The 16,707-nt window shown below is 41.5% G+C and overlaps 1 protein-coding gene across 1 annotated transcript in view; it reads left to right on the plus strand.

The window, feature by feature from the left end:
• The window catches only part of LOC138295370 (cGMP-dependent protein kinase 2-like), a 256,512-nt gene that overhangs the window by 142,426 nt on the left and 97,379 nt on the right, over window positions 1-16,707 (plus strand). Inside the window, exons 6-8 of the mRNA XM_069233613.1 lie at window positions 10,796-10,901; window positions 14,907-14,970; window positions 16,532-16,609. Of these exons, the coding sequence (XP_069089714.1) occupies window positions 10,796-10,901; window positions 14,907-14,970; window positions 16,532-16,609 (248 nt within the window). The remainder of the gene's footprint in view (window positions 1-10,795; window positions 10,902-14,906; window positions 14,971-16,531; window positions 16,610-16,707) is intronic.

Genomic DNA, 16,707 nt, shown 5'->3' on the forward strand with positions numbered 1-16,707 from the left:
GACGCAGGCACTGTGTTGCTGGGTTGGAGACAGCAGGCAGAGACTTTCACTCTGCCTCGGAGCACCCTGGTGGGGTGCCCCTTCCAATCCTAATTCTGCTTTCATGCTGCTGGCAGCATGAAGGCAGAATTAGGATTGGATGCAGGGCAACCTGGGAGCCTGCTCTTGCAGTCGAGGATGGAGGAGCGGATTGGCGTAGCACTCTGAGGCAATAAAGGTACGTTTTTTTAAAACAATTATTATATATTATTATTGTTTTTCTCTCCCCTCCCACCACGCGCCCCTTTTTCCCTCCAGCGACCTGCCACGGAAACAAGTAAAGAGGATATGCTCCAGGGGAGGGGCAAACAGAAGATGGACAAGGCAAACCAGTGAATAAGAAGCAAGCAAATTAGAGTGATAACAAAACCAACCAATAATAAGCAATAACCAGGCTTTGAGCCCACTCTAATGTCTTCTTAAGCTGACAATAGACCTTTTGTTCAAGACAGCTTGAACGACTGGACCAACGGAGGAGATGGTTTGGGTAGAGACAAATTGGGTAAAAAACATAATAAAAGCTGAATGGGATTAATGGGTATAGCAATAGGTGCGCTGGGGGAACCATGGAGCGTGGGGGCATGAATACGAGTGGAGAGGGCGTACTCAGTGAGAGAGCAAGAAAACACATGCACTCCTTGGTGAAACAAAACAGCAGGAAAATGAAAGGAGTGGCTTGATTTAAAGATCAGGGATCAGTTCACCCAGTTGCAGGCATGGCCGAGGAAACTCCTACACCCCATCAGTGGATGATTGTCCCACCTCTTTTAACATTCTCCACCGCACGAATCGGTGTTTTCAACTGAGGCGTTTCCATCATATATGTTGATAGATCAAATGGGCAAAATCGATCTCACTACCATTCTGCAATTCTCAGGTTGCATTTTTGAGTTGCTGTCACAATTTCCATATTGAGTGACTCTCTGTCATGTTTTGGTAGTTGATCCCTCTGATAACCAGTGGTGTCCCTAAATCCCAGAGTGTGTGGAAGGGGAACATCAGAGATAAGGTACGTATGGAAAGGGGAGGATAAAGGCTGGACTGGAGTCTGCTGTACACTGGAATGGAGTATTCCTCGACTTGGACTCAGCACCAATCCCAGAATATGTTCTCAGTGACCGTACACACCAAGTGACCATAAGGTAACAAGACAACATCAATAAACTGAAAGAACATTCTTTAAACATCATTGTGTAGGTGTATTTAGACCTAGGATTCAAAGCCTCTTGGCAAGAGATGCTGTCACAAGCCCCAGACTGATAAATACATTTACTGCCTCCCTTTAAAGCAGAACGTAGACTTCTGAACCAAAAGGTCTGGCCTTAGGTGAGGAGATACCCTTGCCATATGTCCTCCTTCTGTAATGTAGGATGCTCCTCTTCTCAGTCTTCAAGATGCAGGTTTGTGTCCCTACATTCTCTTGTCCACCACACTGACTAATAAGACACTTTTAAGATTATATGTGATTGCTGTTTTTGGAGAAAATAACTCAGATGAATAAGTGTTCACATTTGCCAATTACTGGAAATGAATTATTATGTTTACGCGGATTTATTATTTAAAAGAGTAAGTAATATGCAGATCTGTCACTCCAAAATCCCATCACTTGCTTGAGCAATATGCATTTGCTTCCTTTATTTCATATATCAGGGCCTCATTTCACACTTAATCTGAAAGAGAGTACACCAAGAAACCAATCTCAGTCCACTTGCGCAAACATCACACCCACATTCTACAATCTGAAGTTCCTAATGTGTTTCTTCTTCAATATGACACCATCTCTTTAAGGAGTCTTAGTTTGTCACAGATGGTGGGCAGGGCCATGAGCATTGCCACAACTAATCTCCACAGTGTCTTCAGTAAACCACTAAGCTATTGCTCCTTTTAAGCGTTCCGTCTTTCTCGTGCTTCAAACAGCGCCCTCCCTTGAGTCTTACGCCCACGACGCTTCTCGCTCTACTACTCCACCCATGTGACATCTTTACCTCTTTTGACTTTACTGTCCATCTACTTACCAGTGACACACAAAACTTCTTATCCTTTCCAATCTTCTCGCCAAACCCCCAGTCAGGTATGTCCCTGACGGCCTCACTGCCATGTGCCATTGGTTGGCTCCAATTTGTCTTATAATAAATAACATTTTCCAAAACTGAGGATCACCATTGTCCCTTTTCACTAGGGCTCATTCCTCCATCCAGTTTCATCCACTGTCCCCAAGATCTTCACTTTCTCTTCCTCAGATAGATATCTTGTGGCCTGATTCACAAAGTTTAACTTAGACCTGAAGTCTAAGTTTAGACCTAAAGTCTAAGGTTAGACCTGAAGTCTAAACTTAAACTTCAAGTCTAAGCTTAGACTTCAGGTCTAAAGTTAGACTTCAGGTCTTAGTTTACCTTTGTGAATCGGGCCCTGGGAATACTACTCAGCCCCTTGATGAGCAAGTAAATGTTCATTACAGTCACTACTCAAAGGTACAAAGCAGTAAACATAGAGAAAAGACACCCAACTCTTCCATTCCACAGATCTAAAGCGTTGATCAACTCACTTGTACTTAGTAAACTGTATAACTGAAATAATCTGCTTGTGGGCTGCATTCAATTTTCCTATATTTCTCCCCTCACCTCCCCCCAGAAATCATGATTGTTGACTTGTGTACTCACACTTTATTCAGCCTTCCAAGTGCACACCAACCCCATCATTTTGACATGAAACCAGATAATTCACTGGAAACAAAACTGGTCTCTTTAAAACTCTTGACTACTTTTTCAAAGTAGTGTCTTCATCTTGCTGACATTTTGAGTTGCTCCCCTACTACCACCACGAATCAACAATCTGCCAGTGTGAATCTCCTGGTCACGCGAGACTAGCCCGTGCCACAAACAGGCTCCATCCTCTCCATCCACTGGGTACCTTTACTGAACCTCCCTGTGGGTCCACATCTGGACATGCCCCTCACTCAGGGAGTGTGACACTACCATGAATAGTAACCATTTGAAAGCAGAAAAAAGAATAACTAATTAGACTCAATTTATCTAACTTTTGAATGTCAATTATTTAAAAAATCTAAAACGCCCCCTATGAAAATCTTGTTTAATTAGTTTGTCATTGATATTTCCTTAACGCGCACAACACCTTTGTACAACACCTTTATTGTACACTCTGGATTGTGTTTCCCACCTATTCTTACTCTCAGGAAGTTTACATCCATTGTCTCTGTGCATAACATTTCTGATTGAAGTGTCCATAATGCATAAATGTATAAACAAATACACAAACACTGTGTCATAACAAACTGTGCACAAGACAACATGCAAGGAGAGGGCCAAGAAATGGGCAGACCTTGGATACCGAAAAAAGCTGCAGCCAAGCTCCGAACAAAAGGATTGCATAGAGAATCGAGTGGTAACAAACTGGACCAGGAACCCACAGAGGAGATCCCAAGAACTGAACAAATGGATGCTGCAAGGACTTCTTTGAGGCCATGGACAGGACAGACACGGCCCAAGGGGAGAGTAGGCACATATGGAGTGGAGCACAAAAGATAAAACAGAGAACTGAAGAACAGGAGATTGTGGCACTGGAAACTGGAGTCCTAAGGTCCCTGGCCTAGATTCAAGCAGGGTAACAAAGGAAGGCACTGCTGACTGGATATCTAACCCAGTGCACTGCCAGCAGGAATACTACAGGCACTGGAAGCTGCAGTACTTAAGGAAGTAGAGACAAGCAGCATCACCATGGGAGCAGGAGAGATAAGCCTCAGGTAAAGACGCACAGATTCAGATGCCTCGGTGTAGCTTCGACTGACCACGCGTACCCAAGTATGCCAAGGCGCAGTCATTTGAAGGCCTATTCTTTGACCAGGTTGGCACAATCTGAAATACACATTGAGGGCCTCAAGTAGCCACTCACAGCATTAAATGCCAGGCACAGCTCAAGTGTCTCTCAGAGTCCAAACATGGGCAGTCCCACCAGTCACACGACAAGTCATGGCTTCACATGTACAGTCACAGTGCTGCATCATAATGCACAAAAGGCCTCTTATGTTCAGTGTATGCCTAGGTATCCCAAGACATCCCGAGCACTGCCTCTAAATACTCATGCACCTAGCTCAGTCTCACAGTTTACATGTGTAAATCCATACTTTTAGTGCAGAATAGCAGTACCTCTAGAGCCCCTCTTGGGTTGTCCTGCCCCCTCTGGGCTCTGGAAGACCCAGGATGGTGGAACATGCAGTGGCTTGGTGTGTGGTACCCAAGCACTGGCAGATGCAAGGGAGGTTGCTAGTGCTGTGTCTCTTCGTGGACCTGGCACACACAAAGGCACCGTCCCCATCCCACACTACTGCACTGACTCTGCCTTCCTCTGATGAGCTCTTACCATTGTGTGCAAATGACCAATGCAAACAACGTAACGCAGGACGCAGCTCCAGAACTGACAGTGGTGTAACCTAGACCTTTTGCTCTGGCACTGAAAAATTATGTACTTAAGTATACAAAAAAGTGATGGATGAATGCTTGAATTAATCTCAGCCACTGGTAATAACACGGGCCATATCCCAGTCCTACATCATTTTGCACAACATTCCCGCCTCAGTTTGGACCCAGCTATATGCAAATCAGTCCGCAACTCAGGATAAGTTTCACCCTAGTTGGCGCTCATCAGCCAGGTATAGCCTGGTTCCAGTGACACAGTGTGCAAGGGACCCTCGTCTGTGCACTCCAGTCCCACTTAAGGCGACACACCAAAGTAGACAAAAAAAACATGGATAGAATGCTTGGATTAATCTCAGCAACTGGTAATAACTCAGGCTACATCCCAGTCCATCATACTTTTGCCCACCATGCTGCCTCAGTTTTGACCCAGCTGCATGCAAATCAGTCTTGACTGACAGAAGACCATGCACAGAAAACATGGGTCAACCTTGGGCGCCATCCATGTGGTAAAATCAGAGGAAAACAATACTCCTAGCAAAGATTCTTCACATCATCACTCTGGTCTCAGCAACTAATCCACCATTATAGAAGTAAGCAGCTCCTACAACTGCTGCATTCAATGGTAAACAAGCACTGGCAAAGCCAATACATCTCGCCTTCGGGACCTATTTGCTTTGCCAGTTGCTTTTAGTGGTGCTGCACAGTGTCAGGGCACTGTGCAGCATTGACAAAGTAAAAAAATGAAAAAAGACGCAACAGCTGTTGCAGCATTACATTGACGTGTGCCTGTGCCATAATGCATGGAAGCGCCATACAAATGACACAGGTGCCCTTTGGTTGAATTTTTTATTTACCAATCTTATTATTGAAAGCAATAGGACTGTAAGGTATGTGGGTAACAGATCATCAGGCAAGGGAAGGAAGGAGAAAAGCATCACAAGAAGCACAAGAGGGAGAAAACACCAGTGAAGCACATGGGAGAGAAAGAGCTAAACAAGAAGTGCAAAGTGGGGGAGAGAAGCACACAGACGAGAAAACAGCACGGAGGAGGGATGCACATAGATAATAGAAAGCAACCTGGACGCTGAGGGTGGAGAGAAACACACAAGGGAAACAGCTGGAAAATATAAGCTTGTGAAGTACTTAAGCAAAAAAGAAATGAATGAGAGCAACCTGGGGGATAAAAGCAGACAGACAAGAGATAGCAACATTGAGAGGGAGGGAGGATAGAAGCACGTGAGGAAGACAGCTAGAAAACATATGCAACCTCATGGAGTGCTTAAGCAAAAAGAAAAAAGTTGTTCCCAAAAGCGAGCAGAGGTAAGACACAAGTAAAGAGGATATGCTCCAGGGGAGGGACACACAGAAGATGGACAATGCAAATCACTGAATAAGATGCAAGCAAATTAGTGTGATAATAAAGCCAACCAATAGTAAGATATGACTAGGCTTTTAGCCCATTCTGAGTTCTTCTTAAGCTGGGAATAGGCCTTTTGCAACAAGACAGCTTGAAAGATTAGAGCAAAGGAGGAGATGGGTTGCGTGGTGACAAGTTATATATAAAAAAAAACAATAAAAGCTGAGTGGGGGTGGTGGGCGTTGCAACAGATGCACTGGGGTAAACATGGAGAGTGTGGGGTGGGGATATGAACGGGAAAGATGCTCATGGTGAGAGAGCAAAAAAGGGCATGCACTCCCATGGCGTGCTAAAGCCAAGAAAACATTTTATGCCCTGAAGGTGAGCTGTGGAAGGCTTCAAGTCATCCAGTCAAAAAGATGGTAATGAAACTATGCTCAAGGGGAGGAACAATCACAAGAAGAAGAAGGAAAGCCATCAAATAACAAGCTTTTGATGTTGGTTGGATTTGGCACTCTTTTGATAATTGGATGGCACCTAGAAGAGACTGCGCGGCAGATTTAAGAGGGCCTAGCTCCACCATAGTGCAACCCTAGCGTCATCTGTTTTACGCTAAAGCGGCACTAAAGTGGCATTTTCCCCACACCATATTTACAAAGTGGCGCAACGCATGCATCATGCCACTTTGTAAACCCTTGCCCCACATTATGCCTGCGCCAGGCCTAATGTATGCAAGGGGGCGTTACCCCATTAGGAGGGGGCAAAAAAATGGCGCAAGGAAATCCAGGAGATTTTCTTGTTCCTTTCTTTTTGGCACTTTTGATGCCTGCTCAGAGCAGGCATTAAAAGGAGGCTTCCATTATTTATAATGCACACCTATGTACCCTGCAAGTGTAGTGCCAAGATTTTGACGCTACTCCTGCAGCGTACATCAATAGTATCATAAAAAATATGCTATTGCCCCCTACCCTGCGCCATGGTACGCCATATTGCAAATACGGTGCACACATGGTGGTGGTAGGGGGGGCGCTAAGGGGCGCAAGGCGTGGCGCTGCACTAGGTGAAGCGACACTTTTCTTAAATCTGCCCCTACATGTTTACATAAGCTTTTACCTACTTAAATATATGTTTTTCTTTTTTACATTTAGCTCATGGTGATCTGGTACTTTTGTTGTAATTATGGTGCATTTACACTAATTTTAAAACTGCATGTCTTCTTAGCAGAGTTTGATATCGTTTCAAAACAAATTGCCTAGCCATCATTTTTCACAGATCAGATTTTTGTTCAACAAATTGAATCAGAACAAACCTTTATGCTGGCTAAAATACTAACCGCCCACCCCATATGTAGATGGGAACCTTCCTTCGAGATAGTGCATTTTTATATAACTTCACAAAACATTTTTCTCTTAAAATACATAGGTACTGTATTACTACTTCAAAGGTTACAGCTAAGAAGGAAAAACCTTAGGTTCCCTGCTCTAGATAAGTACAAGAGTCTGTGCAATCTCAGCTAAACAAGGTTTATTTTCTATTACTAGTTATGTTGTACTCTTGTCTTACGTATGGAGTACTCCTAGCTAACCAGGCCAGATTCAGTTTATTTTCTTTTAGTAGTTATGTTTTATTTTTCTCTTAGGCATGGAGTACTCCTGGGTATCAATGGCAGATTCACAGTTTATTTTCTATTAATAGTTATTGTTTACTCTTGTATTGGGTATTCAGTACTCGAAGGTAAACAGGCCAGATTCACAAAGTTTATTTTCTGTTAGTAGTTGTGTTTTACTCTTATCTGCCACATGGAATAATCCTACGTAACCAGCCAGATTTATGAGGTGTTTTTATATTAATAGTTCTGTTTTGGTCTTGTCTTAGGCATGAAGTACTCCTAGATAACTAGGCCAGATTTACAAAGACTATTTTCTATGAGTGGTTATGTTGTACTGTTGTCTTAGGTATGCGAAACTCCCAGGTAACCAGCCAGATTCACAAGGTTTATTTTCTATTAGGAGTTATGTTGTACTCTTATCTTTGGTATGGAGTACTCCTAGATATCAAGGCCAGATTTACAAAGTGTATTTTCTATTAGTAGTTATGTTTTACTCTTGTCTTAATGTTGGAGTACTAGGTAACCAGCCTGATTCACAACGTTTATTTTCTATTAGTAGTTTTGTTGTACTCTTATCTTAGGTATGGAGTACTCCTAGCTATCAAGGCCAGATTTACAAAGTGTATTTTCTATTAGTAGTTATGTTTTACTCTTGTCTTAGTGCTGGAGTACTCCTAGGTAACCAGCCAGATTCAAACGGTTTATTTACTATTAGTAGTTAGGTTGTACTCTTATCTTAGGTATGAAGTACTCCTAGATATCAAGGCCAGATTTACAAAGTGTATTTTCTATTAGTAGTTATGTTTTACTCTTGTCTTAGTGCTGTAGTACTCCTAGTTAACCAGCCAACTTCACAATGTTTAGTTATGTTTTACTCTTGTATTAGGCATGGAGCATTCCTAAGTAACCAGGTCAGTTTCGAATAGTTTATTTTCTATTACTAGTTATGTTTTGCTTTTTTCTTAGGTATGGAGTACCTCTAGGTAACCAGGCCAGATTTACAAAGTTTATTTTCTATCAGTAGTTATGTTTTGCGCTTGTATTTGGTATGAAATACTCCTAGATATCCCGTCTAGATTTGCAAAGTTTTTTACTTCTAGTACACGAGTTAGTCCGACCTAATCACGGATTGTGATGTAACAACTCACAGAAAAAGTTGATTGACTCAGGCTTAAAAACTGAGGTGTAATTCACTCCTAAAACAGGAGTAAGATATAACTACTCATAGATATTTTTTTGTGATTGAGCTCAATAAGGGATTCAGTGTATTGCCATGCTATGCGACGTTGTGAAGCCTGATGGCTCACAACTCTCTGCAGATTATTTAAAACGTTTGACAGATGAGCTAATTGTGAAGTTGATAAAGTATTAAAAAAGCCTAAAAAACATGGCCTGTGTTTGGCAGCTGGCCTTTCCCTGCTGCTGTGCTGGGATAGATATGACAGCGGCAGAACTTGCTTTGGAAAGCTTCCATTTTTTGTCCCAGAAGTCTGCCAGGATACAACATCTCCTGTCCCACATCCTGAAGTCCATCCAGATACTGGTGAGACACTTCCAAGGTCGGAGAATGGAAAGGGATATGACCAGCAAAAAAAATCCCTGAAATGAGATGCACTGATTAGGTCAATTTTAACTGAGCTGCATTGGGCATAGTCAGGGAACTTTGTACTTCTATGCAAAGTATAAAATTCCCTGAGTTTTTCTGACTCGGAAATCATTACTAAAAATTATTCCAGTGCTATTTCTCATATCTTGTTGATATGTCATTCAATGTCATGCCAGGTTATGCCACCTAAGAGAGTTTCTGTGATTATCACAATTGCAATAGGAGTTAATTGCATTTCGAGACCGAACCCTCTTGTTTTTAATATATCCGATAATTGAATTAAAAATCTTATGCGAAGATAATTGTATCTATTTTTTATGGGTCGAAAAGGTTTAGATGACACGTGTTTCGCATGAATACACAATTTTTCTATGTGCTTTATCAAGGCATTGTACAGTGAGGCTAAGATAGTACACGCGGGAAACACGTTTTTGGGGGTGGGGTGAAGGGCTCGGGGTGATTAGGGTTTAGGGGCGGGGAGGGGGTCAGGGTTTAGGTTTAAGGGGTGGGTTGGGGTGCTTTAGGTTTTAGGGGAGGGGGTTAGGGTTGTGGTAATTTTGGAGGTGGAGGTTGGGGTGGTTGTGGGGGTGGGGGGGTCGCGGTAATTTTTAGGGGTGGGGGGGCAGGGGTGAAGCATGCTGTAACCGTGCATGCTGATCACTAATGCCTTTACCAGGAATGCCTTTACAACGAAAAATCGTTGTAAAGGCATTAGTGATACCAACAAGTTTGTTGTTCCGAACTCGTTATTGAGCCATGGGTGCTTGAAGCACTTGTGATTTCAACATATAACCAGTACACGCATGATACTCCGGGTTAAATAACTTGAGGATCTTGGGTGATACTAGTAGTGTCCATATAGATTTCGATGCTGGGTGGTTTTCTTCCAGTCCCCGGCAAAGAATGCCTAACAGCCTAGTCCAACTCTTCTCATTGCATGTCATTAATGTTCACCATATGCACTAGAGTTGAACCAATATTGTTCATCTATTGCATAGATGCTCATATTAAACTTATTATAATTAAGGCTCCCAGTTTTCCGTTTTTACTGATTTTGGCAGGAAAATACAGACAGAAAACAACAAGTTTCCAGGCTGTATTTATTTTTAACAGTGGAAAAATACTGAAAATTCTTCTTCTTGAGGGTGATTGGCCATGGTGTCTTTCATGAATCACGGGCCAACAGCTTAACAGATAGACAGCGTTGGGGAATTAAAAACAAGTTAAGATTTCCCTAAATACAGGCATGTGTTAACATATATTTGTAGCATAATGCTGGTATTTACCTGTTGGTGCGAGGTTTTGCTATATTTGGCTGCTTAATTTGCTGAAACGTGACAGGCATCAAAGTATGCGAGCATATTTATCAGTTATATAAATGTGGAACTACACTATTTTTCAACTCCATTTATTTTCAAAACACAAACTAAATATGGGTAAATGTCAATAAGATGCCCCAAAAATAAAAAGGATAAATACAGGCAGAAATGTATTTAAAAAAATACTATAAAACCGAGATCCCTAATTATAGTATGCATGAATTGTATTTTAGAAGCACTGCATTTCACTTTATCGTGTATTGTTCCAGTGATTGAAAATGTATATTCCTATGTGCCTTAGGTATCAGAAAGCTGCAACAAAAGGGATAATTTCCAGTGCAATGTTTCTTGCAATTTGATTCCATATTCCGCCCGCTATTAAAATCATGTACACCAATGAACAGCTCGTTTTTTGTCCTCTCTCGGGGTCAGCAATAGGTCATGTGAAGCTCTGGGAGATCCATCGTCAAACCTTCCGGACCATCATGGCCAACAACTCCAGGCAGAAGCGGCAGGACACGCTGAGGCTCCTGAAAGAGTGAGTTTGTTGTGAATCTGTCAGAGAGAGAGAGACAGCCAGTAGAAAACTCTGTGGCCCACAGTACCAGACCTCTGGTCTATATCGAACCGAGGACCAGATGTACAAAGCATTTTTCCAGTTGCAAACGGCCCGATTCGCAGAAAAATGCAGGGAAAATGCATTTTAGGATGTTCAAAGTCTAAATTGCAATTCAGTAACTTGTTACATTTGAGCAAACTTGCAGCAAAAGGCTTTCCGTGGTGGGATGCCTGAGAAAGTGAACATCTGCCACATGCCGGTACTTTCCTGTCCAAGATGGGAATGGGTGCAGCATTGGTGGGTGCATAGGAAAAGATGTTGCTGTACATGGAAAAAATATGTTCCCTGGGGAGTAGAAAACAGAAAAATAAGGCAGACTGTTTCCCCTCATGTAAATGTACGCTTCTTATGATTCGTTAAGTCAAACTGCTTTTGCATGTCTGTCACCTGGAGGTTACATTCTGGAGTAAATATGAGACTTTTCAGAAATTCTAGAGAGTTCCTGGAATTCTACAATGAACCTGCAACAGTCGTATATTCCCAAGAGTAACTGCATGTGTGATCATTCATTCGTATGGAAAGCTTCACAACCATCTGTGGGGAGTCTGCTTCCCATTTAAAAGTGCATTTTCTTCTGCGCAGAAATATGTTCAGATGGGGAGCTACCTGCAAAATGTTGGTGAAGACATAAAAACGTGCAAGTTCACCATATTCGTTCACCAACTTTGCCAATCCACCTGTCCAGAATTCAATCTCTCTCGCATAACATATGAACAAACACGGGTAAATGCTATTTATGGGGGCAGAATCTCGACTTTTGATTTTGTTGAACTGGAATAGGGTTTAACTTTTGCTATTATTGGTGAACTTACGTTTTAATTAAGTGCAAATAGCTAAAAAACTGACATCTACAGTATTATTAGTACATTTTTATTTGATCGATTTATGTATATAAAATAATTTGCAATAGACAATGCAAGCAAAAAAGTTAAAAACACATTTGATTAGATGAAAAGAAGCATAAAAAATAATTACAACAAGGATACTAAAAATGCTAATGTCTCTCATGACACCGCTAAATAGTTGCAAGTGATAGTTAAAAAATTAATTACACGTACTATAAAACAATTTGATTGTCATTGAAAGTAAAATAAAATGCAATATTATATACAATTAAATTATATTATATTATATTAGCAGCTTTAAAAAAATAAACCTAGGTACTTTTTTGAATTTGCAGTAACTTATGACAGATACAGATAATATGTTCTGTAGTTTCATTTGTCTGCTTAGATAGATGGCCAGTCAATGTTTCTTTTCCTGCAGCAATCCAATGGCCCTCTTTTTGTAAGATTTGGATATAAAGTAGCCTGAATCTCAGATAAGATTTTTATGTGTCTGTATTGAGATTGGAATCCAGGTTGTACTGTCTAATGGGGATAAAGCAGGCACTCGTTCTTTTACGTGGTACATCGCTAGAATAGGACATTTCCTTTACCTTTTTGAGGAACAATTGTTTGTGACTTAATTTGTTGGGTTTGAATAATGGAGCTTATAGAGCTTACAGATGTAGGTCGTGTTTGTCAATGGTTGAGGCAGTTGTGGGGTTGATTGTATTAAAAAAATAAGTTGACATGTTTTTAATGAGAATTTAATCCAGACATTTGGTAATCTTGGTTGAAAAATCAGATTTAATTAAGAATTAGCAGCAGTGATTGGCCCATGACTCTTCCTTAATATGAGATAGAAAACTACCACTGCAATCTCTTTGCATCTTTTCTTAAGGTTCTGGAGGTGCCTTTACCGATGGTTAGTCCTAGGAATGGGCAAGAGTCGACCTAGTGTTAAACTATTGAATTGTTTATTATTTTATTTAAATGTTTAGTTGTTCTACTAAAGTTGACTATCTTGGGTTTTATGAGATTTGCAGTTAAGCTGTTGCAATTAAGTTGATGAAGAAGACCATGTTGTGTTTTGGTTGTCATAACAAGGTCATCTGCTTAGGCTACATCCCTGATTTTCTGTTGTACCAGCCTTGGCTGGAAAGCCTGTCAAGAATCAAGGTAATCTGTGAAATTATCTATGTACAGAGAATTGGTAAAGGAACTAGTATGCAACCTTTTTTAGACCCCTTGCTGTTGGAATTATTGGTGTCAGACTGAACCCTTTGCATAGTTTCACTTGTATCCAGGTTTCATTTGTGTAATTCCACTACAAAATGTAGCCACTTGTTATGAATCCCCCAAGCCTTTAATTTGTGCCAGAAAGCTGCAGTAGCTTCACATCAGTTTATGTGTACCAGCTAGCAACCTTCGTTTATCACACTACTAAGGCTGGAAGAACTACAGGGGATGAGACCAAACTGGCCTGCTCGCTGGGCTGTGGATGCTCCCCATCCTTCTCCCTGCAAAACCTTATCTTAGTCGCTGTCTGAAAGTGGGCGAATGAATGGTTGAACCAGACCCGGTCTGGCAGCATAGCCTGTTGAATGTACTATATACATCAATGGTTGGCTCAGGATCAAGTCAAAGTGTGGGAGGAGGGGGGGGGTCGAAGCTATTGAGTTTGAGAAGAAATGAAGATCTGGATGTAGCAGTTTTCGAGTTGTAAAGGTGTGGTGAAAAAAGAGAGCTACAAAGATACTGTGACTTTATAGAACAAGAACCATTGCTACTAGTACCATCTCGGCCAGAAAAGCCCTAGTCCAGGCTCTGGTTACATCCTGCTTGGACTGTTGCACTGTGTTGTACTTAGGACTTCGATCTCCCACAAGTTCTTCTTCGACCTCTTCAGACAGCTCAAAACTCTGCTGCTCGCAACCCCACACTCCCAAAACGTGTTTCAATTAGGGCGTTTTTAACCTTAGATGGAGCGTGGAGGTTGTAGCCGCGGATGGAGTCATTTGTATATCTTTTAGGTTGGGTGTTGGAGCCTGAGATGGATTATTGTACCTCGTGATGGCCACATGGTGTACCTTCTGGTACAGCACCATCTGCTTTGTGGGGGTTGGTTATTACATCTCTTTTGCATCATGAAGGTTGTATATTTGAGCCGTGTGTTGAGTCTTTTTGCATCTTCTGGGTAGGATGGTATAGCGTTGAGTTGAGCATCTTTCATTAGTCTAGCAAAATCAGACACTAGGGGCCTGATTGAGAGTTTGGCAGATGGTTTACTCCATCAAAAACATAATGCATATCCTCCGCACCTTATCACACGTGTGTTATATCCTACGGCACTTGTAATACGGTGGACAGGATATCTGCTACATTTGTGACTGAGGAACCCACCCACCAAGTTTTAAATGAGTCCCCCAAAGCTTATTCTAAGAGTTGTGTTGGCATTCCTTTCCTTAATAAAGGCATCTATTCATTTGCTTGGAACGTTGATGGAGGGAAGGAGGAGCTCCATAGTGTAATGCTGGCTAAGTGACAACCAAGCAGTATTTTCTGGTGCCTGGGGATCATTAGTGAGATCAGTGCGACTCGACTTGAGAGTCAAATTATTCTGACATGAATAGGCTTGATGGCTATTCTAATAAACGCAGTTTAAGCAGTATAGATTAATAATGCAGTGGATGTCGAAGCAGCTGAAGTAGCCTCTGGCTATAAGATGCCGCTGTATGAACTTTGCTGTTGAATCTTGAATAAGGGGAGCTCTTAGAGGTCATCCTTCAGAATCCCACATACTGCAAATTGGAGATACTGAAACAGGTTAGGGCAGATGCTTCAGACCTAAGACAACACATTACTAAAGTCAATAATACAAGGAAAGAATCGTGAAAATGAGGCTTAAGGAAAATATGAAGTTTTAGGGTTTTAGGAGTTACCTTTTAGTAGAACTGGTAACTAGCAAGGGTATGAGTTTCATGTGGAAGAGACTTCGTTATACTCGGGTGAAGAAGCATAGTCTAGAAGGATTAAGCAGATCTTGCTTTGGTGTAAAATTATTTTTCAAGATTTTTTTAACCTTTTCTTTGGTTTCCAGAACACAGACTCTCAAGCAGATGTCAGACGCACAACTTTCAAGAATCATCGACTCTATGGAGGAGGTACGGATCGGCTGAGGAGAGGGTGTCCTTGTAGTGGTCATTTCAGTGCTGATTAACCTCCCCAAGCGGACATGCTCTTAACTCACATGCGCAGAACAGAATATTACCCTCCTCGTTTTCTCTTCCACTCCTAAAACAAAATGGAACAGGCAGTTGTACAGATTTACATCAAAACCCCTTCCATGGAGGTGATTGTTGATGGGTTTGATGCTGGCCTTGGCAGGAGTTTTCACAAGAGCAATGAGTGCAAAGCAAGAGATGCTCAGTGCTGGTATCCATAGAGCATTAGCCTCGCTCGAGAGCAACGGAGCACTGAAACGTAAGGCTCCGAGGACAGAGATCTAGATAGTCAAAGGACGGTCCAGCATAGATTTGGCCAGCATACAAGACTGGTCCAGTCATGCTGCAATGAAGCAATTCAAAATTATGAGAGTCATAATAGCATCTTGTGACACTGGTCTTCTTCATCCTCCAATGCAGCTATACTTCCAGTGTCTAGATTGATCTGCTAAAGGTTGGATGGCCAATTTGTCTCTTGTAAGACTCCACCTTGGTCAGTGATCTTCCTTTGGCTCTTGGATCTACCATTAATCAATTCATTTTCTGGGCACATTAAACATCTCCCTCTCTACAGCCTAAGCTGGTTAGCATTATTTTGCCAGTGTGTCTTACAAATACTAAGGCCCATATTATACTTTTTTAGCGCTGCATTCGCATAATTTTTTGACGCAAAAGCGGCACAAACTTACAAAATACAACTGTATTTTGTAAGTTAGCGCTGCTTTTGCAGCAAAAAGCGGCGCAAATGTGGCGCTAAAAAAGTAGAAATATGGGCCCTAAATATCACAACATAAGAGTACAATACAACAAAACAAAAAAAGAAAAGAAAACACAACGTAACATCATACAGCCTATTTACTGCAGCTTTTATCTCAATATTACTGGATTTTTAGTGCTGCAATTAACAACTATTACACAGTTATCATTGTACTAGTGTAATTTCATCATAACCATGTGGGTTTGGAACAGATGCTGAGGAACCAAGCGTTTTCCAAAGTAGCTGTGCTTTGAAAGGGTGAAGAGAGTATCCCTGCCAACTACCTTTGAAAAAAAGCGCAAACAAACTTTTCAACAAAAATATTGGCTCAATAGCCTTGCATGAAATATTCCAAAAGGTCTGTTATATCACAGAATATCACTATTCCTCTACAGAAAAAATATATATGCGTTCCCTTCACAAAATGGCATCCCTATTAAGAGTACTGAACTAAAAGCCAAAAATGTTAGTGCCACAGTGGAGAAGTAGTGCCAGTCTGATAAGCCAGGTTCTTCTGGTTTCCTCCAGGGATGGGGTGGTCAGAAAAGCAATGGTTTCACTTCTGTTGGGTTAAAAGACTAGAGAGATGACTCCTTGGAAGCTTAGAGTCCTGAGGATTACTGGGGAGGACGCATGATGATCTATTGTCTATAAAGACAGAATGTACATCTTAGCTAGTTACTATGAGCACGCCATCTCTTTGTGCTTTAATAACAGAAGTGTTTGCTTTCCTATTTGATACAGTGCAAGTTCCTTCCGGGTGACCTCATCGCGAGCGACAATGGCAAGGGAACAGACTTTTACATCATCTTGAGAGGCGAGGTGGGTGTTGCATCTTCCAAGGACATGAGAGGCTTATGTGAGGGACGTGGATCATGATGTGGGTATATGTGGGTATATATTATAATATAATATTATAT

This window comes from Pleurodeles waltl, chromosome 5, assembly GCF_031143425.1.
Source record: "Pleurodeles waltl isolate 20211129_DDA chromosome 5, aPleWal1.hap1.20221129, whole genome shotgun sequence".
Lineage (NCBI taxonomy): Eukaryota > Metazoa > Chordata > Amphibia > Caudata > Salamandridae > Pleurodeles > Pleurodeles waltl.